This window comes from Prunus dulcis, chromosome 3 (genome assembly GCF_902201215.1).
Source record: "Prunus dulcis chromosome 3, ALMONDv2, whole genome shotgun sequence".
NCBI lineage: Eukaryota > Viridiplantae > Streptophyta > Magnoliopsida > Rosales > Rosaceae > Prunus > Prunus dulcis.
Window position 1 is genome coordinate 20,258,987 of NC_047652.1, and position 15,432 is coordinate 20,274,418.

Sequence of the window (15,432 nt, forward strand, 5' to 3'; positions counted from 1 at the left end):
GCAACTTAGTTGAGTTTGCAGAGTGTTCTTAGTCTCTCTAAGAGAGTCATGTCGGTCAGCGGCTAGTTTTGGTTCTTGATGTCATTGGACTACACTCGGAGAAATTATGGCAATTGAAAGGTTATAGAAAAGTTATTTTCGAGAGTGATTCTCTCCAAATCGTTTCAGTTTTTCGGTTGGCTCAAGTCATATATCCTTTGCAGGGGCGGCTTTGGGGTGGTGCAAGTGGCGCGATTCTTGAGAGCCCCCAAAAAAAAAATTCTTTATATTATATATATAATATTTATAAGAATTGTATATATAATATAGTGTGCTAAATATTTGTACAAAAGTGTCTGTGGTGGAGTTGGCTTTCTAGCGTGTTTCCACTCAACAGAGGAGCCCACAGGAGTCTAAGAGATTGTGGTCACCCACCGTTGGATATTAATCCAATGGTTTAAAAAAGTTTGTTAAAAAGAGTGCAAGAGTGAGTGAACCGTTGAATTTACATCCAACGGTGAGTGACCAGAAATCTCTTGGACCACAGAAGTCTAAGAGATTGTGGTCACCCACCTTTGGATATTAATCCAATAGTTTTAAAAAGTTTGTTAAAAGGAGTGCAAGAGTGAGTGAACATCCAACGGTGAGTAACCAGAAATCTCTTGAACTCATGTAGTCCAAGAGATCAGGACTGTTATAACAACAAGTTGTACATAATTATTTATTAAAAAACACAAAAACACCTTTAAAAAAAGGGAAACATCGAAGCTAACCACCAGGAGTATATATATCCTTCTTGAAAAACTCGATTATCAACATTTGATTAATTATTTCTCTTTTAAAAAATTCAAGAAGATCAATTTTCAACATTAGTATTGTACTAGTTGTGTTTTTTTTCTTTTGAGGAAAAAGCTCGCGTAATAGTTTTAATTCTTCAAATAAAGACAGCAAATACAATGTGATTGATTTTTGGATAGTCAAATATGTTTTTGGATAGTCAGGTATGTTTTTGTTTTCATTTAATTTTATCAAATGAAAATTTTAAAATTTTTATGAGTTGGATTTCTGATTGTCATTACATGTTTATTGATGGTGACTTTTAGTTATAAAAAAAAGTGTTTATAGCATTAAGTTATGATGAATTTTTATTTATAGTATTTTCGTATAAGATTATGTAAAGCCCCAATTTAAGTTTCGCATAGGGCCCTCAAAATCTCAGAGACGGCCTTGATCCTTTGTACTCCTTATTCATATTGATCTAATAAAATTCTATCGCCTTTTGTCTCAAAAATTTAATTAAGCTCAAGGTATATACTTCTAGCTGCTATTTTCCATATTAATTAATCCAAAATAGATCTACAACTTACGCATAACAGATGAAGAAGACGAAGAAAATGTGTGTAGTGGTCCATGAATGATGAAGATGCAGAGTAAGGAGGGGAGAGAAAAATTAAAAGATTAGGACCTAAAAATGAACGGGACCATAAGCAACTGATTAATCTTTTTTTTTTTTTTTTTCCGATCAATACCGATTAAGAGTGCTATTATTTCCACCCACCTGTCTTATTTTCCCACCCACCTTATCTTCAAAATTTTAAAGACAAATTTACCCCTTTATAAAATGACTTCTAAGAACTTAAGGAAAAACTCTCAACACACCTATAACCTCCGTAACCTACAACGTCTTATCAACGTTCTCATGTGCTTTCAGGAAAAAATGTGTACTATCCAATATTCAAACAAACCCAATAAGAAAACATGAACAAATGCTCAAAATTGTGAAAGAAATTCAAAATCCCAGATCCGCTGTTTGGTCACTAATAAATTAAAAGAAAAATAATAATAATAAAGAAGCTCTAAGACCCATATTTGGTTTTATTAAGAAAAGTAAAGGCCAAGTCAAACTCAAAGTGAACCAAAACTATTGGTTCCATATTCTTGTTGAATAAGATTTTATGGCAACCCAAACAGAAAGTTAGGAGAAGACCCACATGGGTAGGACGCATGGAGGTTTCAAGTGCGGAGAGGCAGTGGTCAAAGGAGCTGAGAATGGAGACGACGCTGTTAGTGATGGTTTGGCTCTTTCGCAGTCCATCTTCTTCTTCCTCCTCCTTCCCTCTTCTTCTGCGTTGTTGTTTGAGAATTAGAGAGAGAGGGATTGAATTTAATTGCATTATTAATTAATTAAAGGGTATTTTAGGAATAATGGTGGGTGGAAAGATAAGATTCTGTTTTTTCAAATTTACATGGTGGGTGTGAATATAAGGTAGGTGGGAAAATATGATAGGTGGGTTGAAATAGTAGCACTCCTGATTAATCAACGATATTAAATTTCAGACATAACCATTCTGTTATACAAACAACCCCCTCCATGTATTCTAACCCGCTCAAATAAAAGTATGTGTCGTTAGATTAATCCAACAGACCTGATGAAAATAATTGTTTTGAGGAGCAAAATTTTGTAAATCAAGAGAGCCAATTGGAGCTACCACTGAAACAAAGGCGAAAATAGTTTAATTTGCACAGATATCATATGCAAAATATACGTTAAGGTGATTTCTCCCATCAACTAAACAAACCACACTTACTATGTGTATATCATTTGAACAATATGAATCATATTTCGTTGTGCTAAAAAATAGTTCAGCATTTTTGCACCCAACTTAGTGATGTTTTGACCTTCGGCACTTTTTGGACTTCCCTAACTCTAAATCCTAAACCATATTGATCTGCAAGAGAGAAAATGCTAGGTAAGCCATTGGGTCCAAGTGTTGTACCGCCCAAAGGCTCTCCGATGCTTAAGTAAGAATAAGTACGGAGTGTATAGTAATCTGAACAGAATAATGGCTGAATTGCCAGAAGTATGAGTTACGCTTTTTTGGGATTTGTGCCAACTTTTATAAATCTTGGGAGGTGTGCATGTTGAGTAAAACTTTGATGTGGGACTATAGATATTGCATGTGGTGGCTTCACTTGTCCTAGCAAGAAATGACTGGCAATGGGTCTTGTGTTGCGTTCGGCAATAAGGGATGCCGAACACTTTCCTACTGATGGCCATCTCATTTTCCACAGTAACCTTCGCATTGGTCGATCAGATGGGTATAAACAATATTTATAGTCTCTTTTGAGTGAATTATAGATAACTTATTACTTATCATTCCTTCATATTATTAGTAATCTTATCACATTTCATTGTCAATTTTTCTTTCTTTATTCAAAGTTAGTTAAAGTTGTTGTCTTTTTAATAGAAGCAACATTGAGAAGGAGGAATCGAATGAATAACATTGGATCACATTTTCTGATCCTTTTATTTTTGCGCTTTTACTTGCATTCATATCTTAAATTGAATGCAAGTAGTAACATGGGTTCTAATTAAGTTCCAAGGGTAGCTTGCATTCATAATCTGACCATCAATCTTGTCTTTTGACTAAGCTAACCATCAATAATTAACCTGTTCAATAAGTAGTGGCATGTGCAGTTTCAACAAGTCATCAACGTTTGAAGAGAAAAATTCAATTCAGGCTTCTCAAATCCGCATAGTCTAGTGAACTTTGCGTCTCGAGACCTGCAGTTCAGTGAAGAGACGAAAATTAGTAACCAAAACAGTTTGGCAGCATTGACCTCTGCATCATCTCCCCAATAAAAATTACCTTGGCAACATTGACCTCTGCATCATCGCCCCAATAAAAAATTGTGTCGTCTCTGCAGAGTGAGAGAGAAAATCTGATTGTGTCGTCTGTTCTTAAAATGGGTTGGGCCTAAAGGCCTCCATTATTAGAAAAGCCATGAGCTCCAGCCCACGTTGGAAAGTTCTAATTTCAGGACTCTATTCACACCCAAGGGATTTCTCTGGACACCCATTCATATTTAATTTTGGTTTTTAACAAATGACAACTATATACTCCTTTTTAAAATCAACAGGTTTAATAGACTTTTAAAATACTTATCAATTTTCTTATAACACAACCTCTCATAACAATTAGACGTTATTTGCATATGTGAGTTAGACCAGTTGGCCAGAACAATGATTCAGTCTTTTAATTTGAACACCAAAAAGTAAGTAACAACAAGTAATTGGTTTTACCTTGAGCTTTCACATAGACTTAAAATTCCAATTTATTAATTAGAGTTTTTTTTTTTTTTGGTTCTGAAGTAACAGCAAGCAATTTGGTTTCTTTCTTTATTCAAAGTTAGTTGTAGTGGTTGTCTTTTTTAAAGAAGCGATATTGGGAAGGAGGAATCGAACATATGACATTGGACCACATTTTTTATCCTTTCCTTTTAGCGCTTCGACTAGCAATCATATCTTAAATCAAATGCAAGTGAAGTAGTGACATGAGTTCTAATTAAGTTCTAATTAGGGTTGATCGGCTTGCACAATCCGACCATCAATAATTAACCTCTTCAATAAGTAGTGGTATGTGCAGTTGAACAAATCATCAACCTTTGAAGAGCAAAACTCAGTTCAGGCTTCTCAAATTAGTAACCAAAACAGTTTGGTGTTGCTCAACAAAATAAGCATAGCAAGATATAATAAAATGATATTCATTAAGTACATGTCATAATCAATAATCAATAGAATTTTAGTCTCAGTTAAACCTTTGTATTACTTCTCAGTCCTCCTCCTACACACCTACTTCAAAACAATACCTTGTCAACATTGACCTCTGCATCATCTTCCCCACAGAGAAGAAATTTCTCTCCCCTGTCTCTGCTTCCATCAAATCACCATATTTTCTTAGAGAAATATAGCCTCCGGTGTAACTGAACACATTGACGGGCATAAGATCATCACAATCGCTCATTGAAGATGATCCAACTTGTACGGCTCTGATGCCGCCACTATCCACATCCAAAAAAACCACCATATTTTTAGATTTTGTCGAAGTAATATCTCTGAGAAAGATGCCATGTTCCCAAGCACCTACAGAACCAGGCCCAACACCATGGAAACGAAAAGGAGTCTCCCATGATTTCATGCAACAAGGATCAAGATCGATTTCTACTGCGTACTTTTTTTCCCACGTGAAGTTTTTGTAACTTTTCATCACCCATATCTCAATTTGGTCATGGTGATGAATATTTTTAGGTGATGAAATTGCCGTAACATCAACAATGGCGAGACGTCCTCTGAAATTAATCAGGTGAAGAACAGAACGCTTGCCGAAGTCTGGCAAGTTGGTATGAGGAGTCCATTCGAACTCTTCCCTTTTGAAGTCAAAAGAAAGTATTCTGAATTCAAGATCAGAAGAGAAACCATTAACTAGCCAGTGCATGTTTCCATATGCAGACACACAGTTTTTGCTGCTTAGACAACAAGAAGGTGGAGGAACTGAGGATATTTGTCTCCATGACAATGAGAAGCCTGTGCCCAGCTCATAAATTTGGGCCACCAGGTTGTGTTTTGGGCCGGGTCTAGAAAGACGAACAATCTTGTGGGTGCTAGTCAGGGCATCGTATCCCATACCATACAACTCATAGTTCCAGCGTGGCGGCAGGGCTTCATAGAAAATGGTGGTTGGTGGTGGTGGGAGGTTTAGAACTTCTCCCATGAGAGGATTGACTAGGAGGAGTAGGGCTTGATCATTTGTTGTTGACTCTTTCTTGTTAAACAAAAGCAAGCCGTACGAAACAAGCTTTAGATTGAATCCGTTTCTAAGGGAGTTGGAAATGTCGAAGGCAAATTCGCTGAAGGGCGACAATGGATTTAGAGCTCGCAAGGTGATTAATTGGGAGTTGGTAAGAACCATAGCGTGAGACGGGTCCAAATCTTCATAATTGGTGGTAGCAATATATTGTGAATGCTCGTGAGCAAAAGATGGGCAGTCGACTAAGCTGCGCAAGTTCTTAGAGACACAAAGCAAAGAAAACAGTGATCTTGTGGGCAGCCTCGAAAGGATGTCCAGGAGGATATCCAATGGGAGCTCCATCAACTGCGTTGTTCTCTCGCTGCATTGCAATTGCTTCATCATTCTCTTCTTGCTTCTCAGCGGCATCGATGCCTCCTCCATAGTCCTAGCTAGCTAGCCTTCTTCCTTCCTAAAGCATCCACGATCAGAAACAAAACAAGAGAAGGAGAGAGAATGTGTCGTCAGATGGGTCATGTGTAGTGGAATTGAAGAGTTGGGTTTATATATAAAGAGAGGTTTGACGATCTATTTTCCTACCAAGAATAGGAGACTTCTATTCTATCCTTGTCAATTTTTATTAATTATTTTTATTTATAACAAGTACCTTAAATAGTAGTTGGAATGATTGGATTTTTGTTTTGATTTACTGTTACGCTTGTTTTTTTGAGTAATATAGATGATTTTATCTTGATTACAATTTTGAGTAATAACAATAGTCGATTATGATTTTTTTTATTTAAGGGATTTGAATGTTACTAGCTTTACAATTGCATGCTTTAGGTTAATCCAACTTTGGCTGAAGAGTCAAATGCAATCGTCTTTTTCTTCAACTCATAGAAGCAGCCAAGTTCAGAGAATGAAGGGGATTCAAATCTTGTTTTACTCGTTCTTATGTTGTATTGACTTTCGAAGGGGAGATAGAGACGGTTTTATTCTCTGCGAATCTCAATTTTAAAATTCCTTCTATGATTATCCAAACATGGGAAATTGTAATTTCTGTCATTTCCTAACTTTTATATACAAGATATCCAAACACTGAAATTTGGAATTGACATAATTTCAAATGTTGTAATTACAAATTCCGTCATTTACAAATTCTATGAAAATTAGAATTCCTTCATCCAAACACATTAAAGTAATTGAGGTCGTGTTTGGTATCCTATTTAAGTAGGAATTCAAAAGCTTTTATTTTTCTTAAAAAACAAGAAGTTCTTTTTTTAAACTTCGATTAAAACAGATTTTTTGAATTGTACTCAAATTCTGTTTTTAAATTTACAAAGTTGGATAGAATACCAAACATGCTGAATTTCTATTATTTTTATCGGGAGTAATATAAAATAGATAGTTTATGCAAGATAATATAATACACATCTGGTTAAAGTTCATGAAAAGAAACACATAATAATGCATAACAAAGTAATAACAGACTTTTTGATTCATTAGCATTTAACACGTATCAAAATATTAAGTTTTAGCATAACTTAATACATACAAAATACCCTAAAATATCAAAGTAAAAGGAAAAATAAAAAACACAAATACACTATTGGTTGATGAAGGCCTTGATGTGAGAGATTAAATCTTGGGTCCGGGAATAGGAGAGCTGAGAGTTCTGCATAACTTGGAACGCATGTCCAACTCCTTTGTACATTGTTGTCTCCACCCTTTTCCCCAAGCTACTCAAGGCATTGCCGACCTCCAAATTCCTATCCTTCAATATATCCAGTTCTGATATGCACACCATTATGGCCGGGAGCCTTAAATCACGCAGCTTGGTCACGCCGTTTGCCAGAGGGTTGCACCATGGATGGTCTTTGTTGGCCCCTAACGGCAGAGCCAATCGCCAGTACACGTCGGAATTCGACAGAGTTAGTGCAGAGGTTGGTGGCTGAGTTGCATATTTCTCGGACCAAGTACGAGCCTCTCCTCCAAAGAAAGGTTGGATCAAGATGGTGCCCTTGAGACTCAAAGGTCTTAAACTGGAGGGGTCACGGGAGACTAATTGTGTGGTGACATTGTAGGCTATGTTAGCCCCTGCACTGTCACCAACTATGAACAAGCTTGACAAGCTGCACCTACTTAACCACCATCTTTGCTCGCTAGGCTCACTCATAGCTTGTTGTTTCACCCACATAAGAGTTTTGAATCCGTCGTCATAAGCAGCAGGGAGGCGGTTTTCTGGGGCTAAACGGTAATTCACAGAGATGATGACACAACTTGCTTTGCAAGCAAGGTTGGCCAAGAAGTCATGGTAACAGCTCCAAGCAGCAGAGCCAACACAGAATCCACCACCGTGAAAGTAGACAAGCACGGGGAGGTTTCCGGGGTGGCTTGGAACATAAATACGGGCCCATAAGTTGGTAAATTTGTCAATGACAACGTCTTTGGCTGTGACACCATGTGGTAGTGCCAGAGTGCTTGGGACGCTGGGGATAATTGGAGGCCTTTCGATGTTTCCGTCTTTGTGAACTCTGAGGAGACCTTCAATTTCTTCAAGAACAACTCCATGTTGGTTAGGAGGGTTCTTAATGGCTTGGAGGTTAAGCCTTGGATCAAGAGAAATGGTTGACATTCTTCTAAATTTCATGCGATGTATGGAATAGTAGAATATAGTTCTGTGGGCTTGTGGCCTCTGTGGGGTGGATGTGATTGTGATTTGCCTTGCATGCTCTTTATATAGAAAATGAGAGGCTCTAGTTCATTGTGGAAGAAAGCTTCCCTTTCATTTTATCTGACAAGCGGCATCTGAACTCAGCATATGCTGTCATGCAGCAACTTGTCTAAAACATCTCCTGGTCACCCCTCACAATCAATAATTAAGGTCAAGCAGTGAGAAGATAACGAAATTGAAGTCAACACATAAAACTTATCACGAGGGCTGCACATCCCCTCCTAGTTTGTCCTTTCCAAATATTCTGTTGGCATTTTCTTCTTGTTGATTTGATTGAAGCATTATCGTTTTCCTCGGTAAATTTTCTTTTCTTGAAACATTATCTATAAATCGAAGCAATATTCATCTCACAGACATGATCAGCAGAAACAACAAATTTAAGTCTAATGCAGCAAGTGATGTGTAAGGTTATGCAAAGCATTATGACTAACCCTCTTCTGAAAAGCTCTGGTGGTTTGCTAGTGGAGAGTTGCCTGCCGACAGTGCTTTTTGATTCTGGATTAATGAATATTCTTAAAACTCTAAGGACTTGCAAATGGACAGTCAACTTTATTCTTCAGATATTTTATTATCTTCTCAGTTGCTTTTTGACTCTTTATATTCAAATTCTCTACTGGGGTTAGCAGAAAAAACAAAAACATCCGAGACTGAATAATTAACAATCCTAAGACTGATGAGATTTCATGCAATTAATCACTGATTACGCAGCTGATGAAGTTCTTGTTTCTCCCCTAATAAGGATTATGGTTTAGATATGAAATTTTGGACTATTTGTTGTTTTCTGCAGCCACAGAACTGGAACACGTACATTTGTACCTGTCCTGCACAAGTTGCCCCAAAAAAGGAAAGAAAAAAAGGAGTAAAGAGAACAAAAATAGAAGTAGATTCTTGAAATTAGATTTTGTTCTTTGTGTTGTACTTGCCTTTGGAATATTTGCCTTCCGTCCATCTTTTGGCACGTCATTATTCTTCAACAAAGGTTTCATTAGTATTATTAGACTTTCACATAAAGCCTATCTCATGCATGATGGTATCCAATGATGATATCTGCAGATTATTTAGGACTGGTTCACTGCAGAATAGATCAAACTATACTAGATCATGAAACGTGTCTTAAATTCGACATTAAGTCGGTTGTATTCAGAAGATTATGTACCACCAAATTCAACCTTGATAGATTTACTGAAACCTGAAAATCTTCCAATCCACTGAACTGAGTCATATATCAAGTTACCTCAGCAAATCCAATCCTATATGCATATATATATCAGAAGTCTAGTCGTATTCTCCTCACTGTTCATAAGTCACATGCATTATGGAGGTAAAAGTTTTTGATTCTTTCATCCTCGAATCCCAAACAGAAAGAAAATCTTTCAATCCCCATGGATTTGCAAATCGGGTTGCCCACAGTACCAGCCAAAGCCATCTTTATCTTTGAAATATTCTCTCTTTTATTCCTCCTTTTTGACTACTCCACCATGCATGAGGATACAAGGGGCTGGATACTGATAAATTCTATGTCATGGGCTCTTATTAGACCAAATGCTTTCAACATGATAATTCTCATCATGAGTACCAAAAATCAACCCCAACCGTCTCACCATCGGTGCTTTAAGTTAATATATGAATGCGTCTCTCTCTAACTAGAAAGCAAAGCTATGGATGCAGAGGGATGGGAATAAAAATTGGGCTAGTGCCTTCATTTGAATTCAAAATGTTGATGTGATGTGTACAGTATAAGATTAAGAACACTTATGGAATCGTGAATATTTTGCTAATCGATATTTTAGCGTACCATTGACTTTGTGTAAAGTACGGATGATCAACTCATAAGAAAAGTACATGTTAATTATTTTAGAAAATATCGATTTACAAAGTTATTTATTGATATGGAATAGCTCTTCTTCATGTATTGATTGTACATAACATTGGAAAATGGTAAACACAATCTTCTACCATGGTTTACTAAAATTTTTAAAGGGCTTTTAATGGAGGTACATAAATTTCTACCGGAAAACAGATGAGAAACACTTTGGAATCGGAAATATTCAGCCAAGTCATGTCTTAAATGATGCTTTTTATTATTTTCTGACGGTTTTTTACACCTTTTGCGACGATATTTAACAGTCTTTCCCGAAGGAATTTAGCTTTTGCAGCGGTAACAACTGCCACTAAAAGTTGCTAGCTTGTTTGTTTGGTTGATGGAAGATAACGAAGCCACCAGATAGATCCGATGCAAGATAATCCAAATCCTAAACATTTTTTGGGGGTGGGAGGGCATCACGAGACAGAATAAGGAGCAGCGAAGGAGGGGGCTGCGACGCCCATTGATCAATGTGATGGGACCAGCGGTGGCCTAACAATAGCCTTCAAAGGAGCTATGTAAATGACCTACATGTAATGGAACACAAAGATCATACACCAAATGTTTCACCCGCACCGCACAATAAGGAACCTCAAGTGCAAAATCAAAATTTTATACTTAACTACAGAGCATACTATTTGATGACAATCAGAAACAAATCACAGCAGAGTTGTATGGTATGAAAAACACACAATTAATTCAGTCTATAAATTTGATAAAATGTGAAAGCATAATCCGTGCCAAGCTTGCACTTATGTATGCTGCATCAGAAACCAACGAAAAGGTATCCATTGAGCCACAAGATCTGTACAACTGCAAACCACATAAGCCATAAATTAGTCAACAAATATTTCCGTTTTTCTAACTTCTTCACTAGCATTTGGTACGAGTTGAGCATAAATCAACCTGAATGAGAATGGATATCTTTCCATGTTTTTTAGGAGTCCCCTTAACTTCTAATGGGCACGATGATTGCACCAACGTCTCTAGCTCATTCTGTTCCTCATCTCGAACAACAATATTTTCAATTTCTGAAGAGTGGGCTACCATGTCTATTACCTGAAGGAACAGCAAAAGCAGCATCAGTGAAATCAAATCAAATGATAATTATTAAAAAGAAACTCTATATTAACCGAAATACAGAGAAACATATTTCGAGGCTATGCGTAGGATTCTTTTCTGAAAATGAGTTTGATATAGAAGAAATGAATGGGGTGTAACTGGCAGGAAAATAAATTAAAAAATAAAGATAAAATAGTTCACAAAAACAATAACCTCAGTCTCATTCATGTGGCGTCTCAACATTTCATTCTATGTTTCAACATTTGAGTATTGAATATAAAAGTGGCTTGCAATTCGACCAAGCTCTGTACAAAAAGTTGCCACTTTTCTCATCAAAGCGCATCATTTTTGCTTTGTCCAGGGCACGTGCAGCATTTGCTATGAGAACTCTTTGCTTTAAACTCAAGGAAGGATCAGCAACAACCTGCAAAATGCAGAAGAAAATATCAATAACCTGAAACAAGCAAAAGCAAATATCATATACATAAGCACCATTAAAGACAAATGAATTATACATCATGTCCAGGCTGCTAGTCAAGAAAATGTTCAAGAAGGATCAACCAATCAACCATATAGGTAAAGTCAAATCAACATAGAGTACCTCATCCCACCCAATACCATACACCAAAGGATTCAGCCTCATTCTTATGAAAAGATACATATATCCAAGCCATTCACAAGCTTCCTTGACATTGGTGACAGTACCACGTGCAACCTCTGCATTTAAATTGTCTTTCAAGGAACTTATAAACTGCATAGAGAAAATTTCAAGAACAATAAGGAAAAGTGAATCATCTTAACATATCCTTTAAATTGTCTTTCAAGGAACAAATACCATTGCCTGATAACCTTTCCTGAGTGATTCAACAAACTGGCAGAAAAAAGTATCAATCAGTTAAATAATTACATACGTTACACAAAAGAGAGCCCAAGGAAAAAGAAACCTTCTTGTAGCATCTCTCATTCTGCAATTCAATATGGGCTGTAAAATTCTGCTCACTAATACCAATATATTGCTGTGCGAGGCGGACAGAGCGATAACTAGAAATAAAGAAGAAGAGTCCTGCTTCTGGATTCACTCTCAGAAACTGTAGCAACCTGGGTGGTTATAAAAGAATAATCCACATTAACAAATAAACAAAATAGACTTCAGAGTACGGCATTTAAAGGCCAATAAATACAGACAAAAGATATCATCAGGTGACCAAAATACCTCTAAATAGTTCGGTAGAGTGGCTGAAAGGCCTACAATGCGTATCATTGTCTGTGTAGACTCCACCTGCCACACACATTAAAAAATAAATAAATAAATAAATAAAAAGTAAACCAAAGGTCATAAGCAACTAAATTTTTTGCAAACAATCATAAACTACATAAGTAACATGTAAATTGTAACAGACATCTGATAAACATTTTTAAATATAAACATCCTGCTATCACATTAACCCTAATAAGAAACAGATAATACCTCTCCAACTTTCATGAGCATAAGTTGCAACTGTACAAATGTTCTCAACTAATTTAAATAGTGGGTTAGTTATTCAGCATTAAGAAGCCAAGATCATTAATAATTCAGTAAAAATTTACCTGGCGCAAAGTTCAAGCAACTAGTGCCTCAATTACAGGGCCTCCATCATCATTTAATAGATGCACTTAATCAAAAATTAGGATCTTCACCAACATTGAAAGTGACATGTGACTGCTCTTGTGAGTAATGACATCCCATTTCTCAGGTGTTGCGACTATCATCTGAATAAGAAGAAAGTGAAGCCATTAAGGTTTTCATTTTCCTCTTTTGGGTACCAGATAAAAGCACACAGAGCACACAGAATTTGATAAAAGTGACCTGAGTTTCTTCAAGTTCATTCTTATAAAGTTGCATGTCTCCAGTAAGTTCTCTCACAGTTATATTCAATGGAGATAAGCGATGGCTAAAAGTTGATGTAACTTCTGCAGCTAATGCCTGAAAAATACATGATAATAATTAACAAGCCACTATTTCAATGGCTACTTTCCCACCCCAGTGACCCACCCACTCAAGATTTAAAAAAAAAAACAAAAAACAAAAGGAAGAGAGTTATTTAGGGTGGATACCTTCATTGGTGCAACATAAACTATCTTAAATTCATCTTTATGCAAGCACCGTCTTTGAAGTGCTGTGCAATCTGCCACAGACAATGCCGACTCAGTATCTAAATCTCAGAATGGATGATATACTACCATACTGAATATTTCAAAAACTAAATAGGTTGAATTCAACATGAAAAGTACTATAAGTACATCACCATGATATAAAAGGAGTCGAACGACTAAGGCAGCCAAAAGCTTAGTTTCCTTGCTTTATTTTGCAAGCTGATATCTTTAACACACTAACCCTCCCAGAAAAATATATACAATACCAGCACATATGACATTACAGCCATCCCCATGCCATTTTAACTATGCAATTAACCCAGATTAACTCATACACAATACAAAAACAAATGTGTGAATTTCAGATCAAGCCAAAGTAGTAAGAGAAAAAGTATGATTACCAAAAATGAGAATAGAAACCCAGGAATAGCCAATCATTTGCCGTATCTCATGCAGAATAGAAATCATAGCTACGTTTGTTTTGCAAGCTCCTGTTGGAGCACAAACCTGCAAGTAAATGGAAATGACATTCAAGCATATCATATCAGCACTTTCACTGCAATGGTTTGGTATTCACATAATCAACATAATCAATAACTTACTAGTATATTTTCATTAGTGTAATAAATGTATGAAATATGCAGCTCTGAATACGGTTCAGAGAATTATAACCACGAAAAGCAGCTTCAGCGAATTCATCTAACTCCGTTATCTCAATCTCACAGCATAGGACAGTAAACAGAAATTGCAATAACAGAAATAGATGTGAGTAGGTGATAAAAGAAATAGCAAGCAAGGACAATCCTATTTGTTTAACCACCAGAAACGCAAATTATTATGGCTAGTTTATACACTGATAATGTTAATGATAGCAATGATAAACTTAGCAATTCCTATTGATCATGGAAAGCAAAAAAAAAACATGTCTAGTATTTCAGAGTTATGAGAGCAGCTAGTATCTAAAAAATGTAGGAGATTCCCCCACTCGGGGTTCACTTGTGTGCATTTCCTATTAAGTCATCTCCAATTATCAAATTTAAGTAAGAATATTGAGAACCAGTAAATAAAACTAAAATGATAAACATGCAGTAGAGTGATGGAACTACGAATGGGTACCAGCTTTTCCCAGGTTTTCATTTGTGCTGTTGGCGTTGGGGGAATGACCTCCTCATATCCCTTATGATGCTTCCTCACAGTTCCATGACGAAGAGCACGAACTGATCAAGATTAAGGCCCTTCAACAAGCGCTAAGAGATTCCATATGTTTTTCTTTTATGAAGAAAAGGGGAAAACCCCCAGACACCAAACCCCAACGAAACATCAAGCAACAGAGCCCAGGCCAGGCAGGACTCCCCTCAAGCAGAAGCCCGGATCCAAGTTGTGACCCCAAGTAGCCAAACAATCAGCTACAGCATTCCTCTCTCTCTCTCTATATATATATATGCTGAAGCTTAATCCTTCCAAACAAATTCATGAGCCTTTTACAGCTACAAACTGATTCTATATGTTTTTGATGATTTATGTGCGAAAAAAAGAGTGATTAATTAGTTTATTTAGTTTAATACTTTTGAAACTTTGAACTTAAATAGTATAGCTGCCTGGCTATACTGCAGGAATAGTCTTCTCATAGTGTATCGCCGCCCGGCTATACTTCTGAAATATTCTACTTGTAGTGTATAGCCGAACGGCTGTACTTTTGAAATATTCGCCCAGCTATCCTTTTCAGACGGTATATAGTTGATAAAATATTAAATACTAATTTTTTTTTATAAATTTTTTTATAGTAATTTTAAGTAATATCTTATCATTTTTTAGTTACTTTCAATTGTAATTATGTTTTAATTATTATTTATTTAGTGAATAATTAGTATTTAATATTTTAATTCATTCATAAATTATATTACTTAATAAATAGTAATTAATTTTTTTCTCTAATAAAATATTTAAATACTAATTATTCACTAACTGAATCATAATTAAAACATAACTACTAATTAAAGTAATTAAAAAAGAGAAATTCATATTATGCTATTTAAGGGTATAGCCGCGCGGCTATACTTTTGAAACTTTCTATTTTGGAGTATAGCCGACCG

General features: G+C 36.2%; 2 protein-coding genes and 1 long non-coding RNA gene across 7 annotated transcripts; all 3 read right to left on the bottom strand.

The window, feature by feature from the left end:
- Positions 1 to 4,604: 4,604 nt before the first annotated feature.
- Positions 4,605 to 5,990, bottom strand: LOC117621957 (F-box/kelch-repeat protein At3g06240-like). The gene has a single exon (XM_034352482.1). It carries the CDS (start codon positions 5,988 to 5,990, stop codon positions 4,605 to 4,607), a length of 1,386 nt encoding a protein of 461 aa, XP_034208373.1.
- Positions 5,991 to 7,063: 1,073 nt separating this feature from the next.
- Positions 7,064 to 8,231, bottom strand: LOC117622963 (probable carboxylesterase 17). The gene has a single exon (XM_034353782.1). It carries the CDS (start codon positions 8,194 to 8,196, stop codon positions 7,153 to 7,155), a length of 1,044 nt encoding a protein of 347 aa, XP_034209673.1. The 5' UTR covers positions 8,197 to 8,231; the 3' UTR covers positions 7,064 to 7,152.
- Positions 8,232 to 10,679: 2,448 nt separating this feature from the next.
- On the bottom strand, positions 10,680 to 14,799 carry LOC117622543. 5 transcript variants are annotated; one of them, XR_004585002.1, is made up of 12 exons: positions 14,456 to 14,799; positions 13,741 to 13,846; positions 13,301 to 13,371; positions 13,053 to 13,169; positions 12,794 to 12,955; positions 12,420 to 12,485; positions 12,151 to 12,304; positions 12,042 to 12,077; positions 11,808 to 11,923; positions 11,420 to 11,630; positions 11,051 to 11,203; positions 10,680 to 10,957 (listed from the first exon to the last, which is right to left on the bottom strand). It is a non-coding gene; the product is annotated as an uncharacterized LOC117622543 (long non-coding RNA). The 5 variants fall into 5 exon arrangements; XR_004584999.1 differs by having other exon boundaries at positions 11,808 to 11,957; XR_004585000.1 differs by lacking the exon at positions 12,042 to 12,077 and having other exon boundaries at positions 11,808 to 11,957.
- Positions 14,800 to 15,432: the final 633 nt, after the last annotated feature.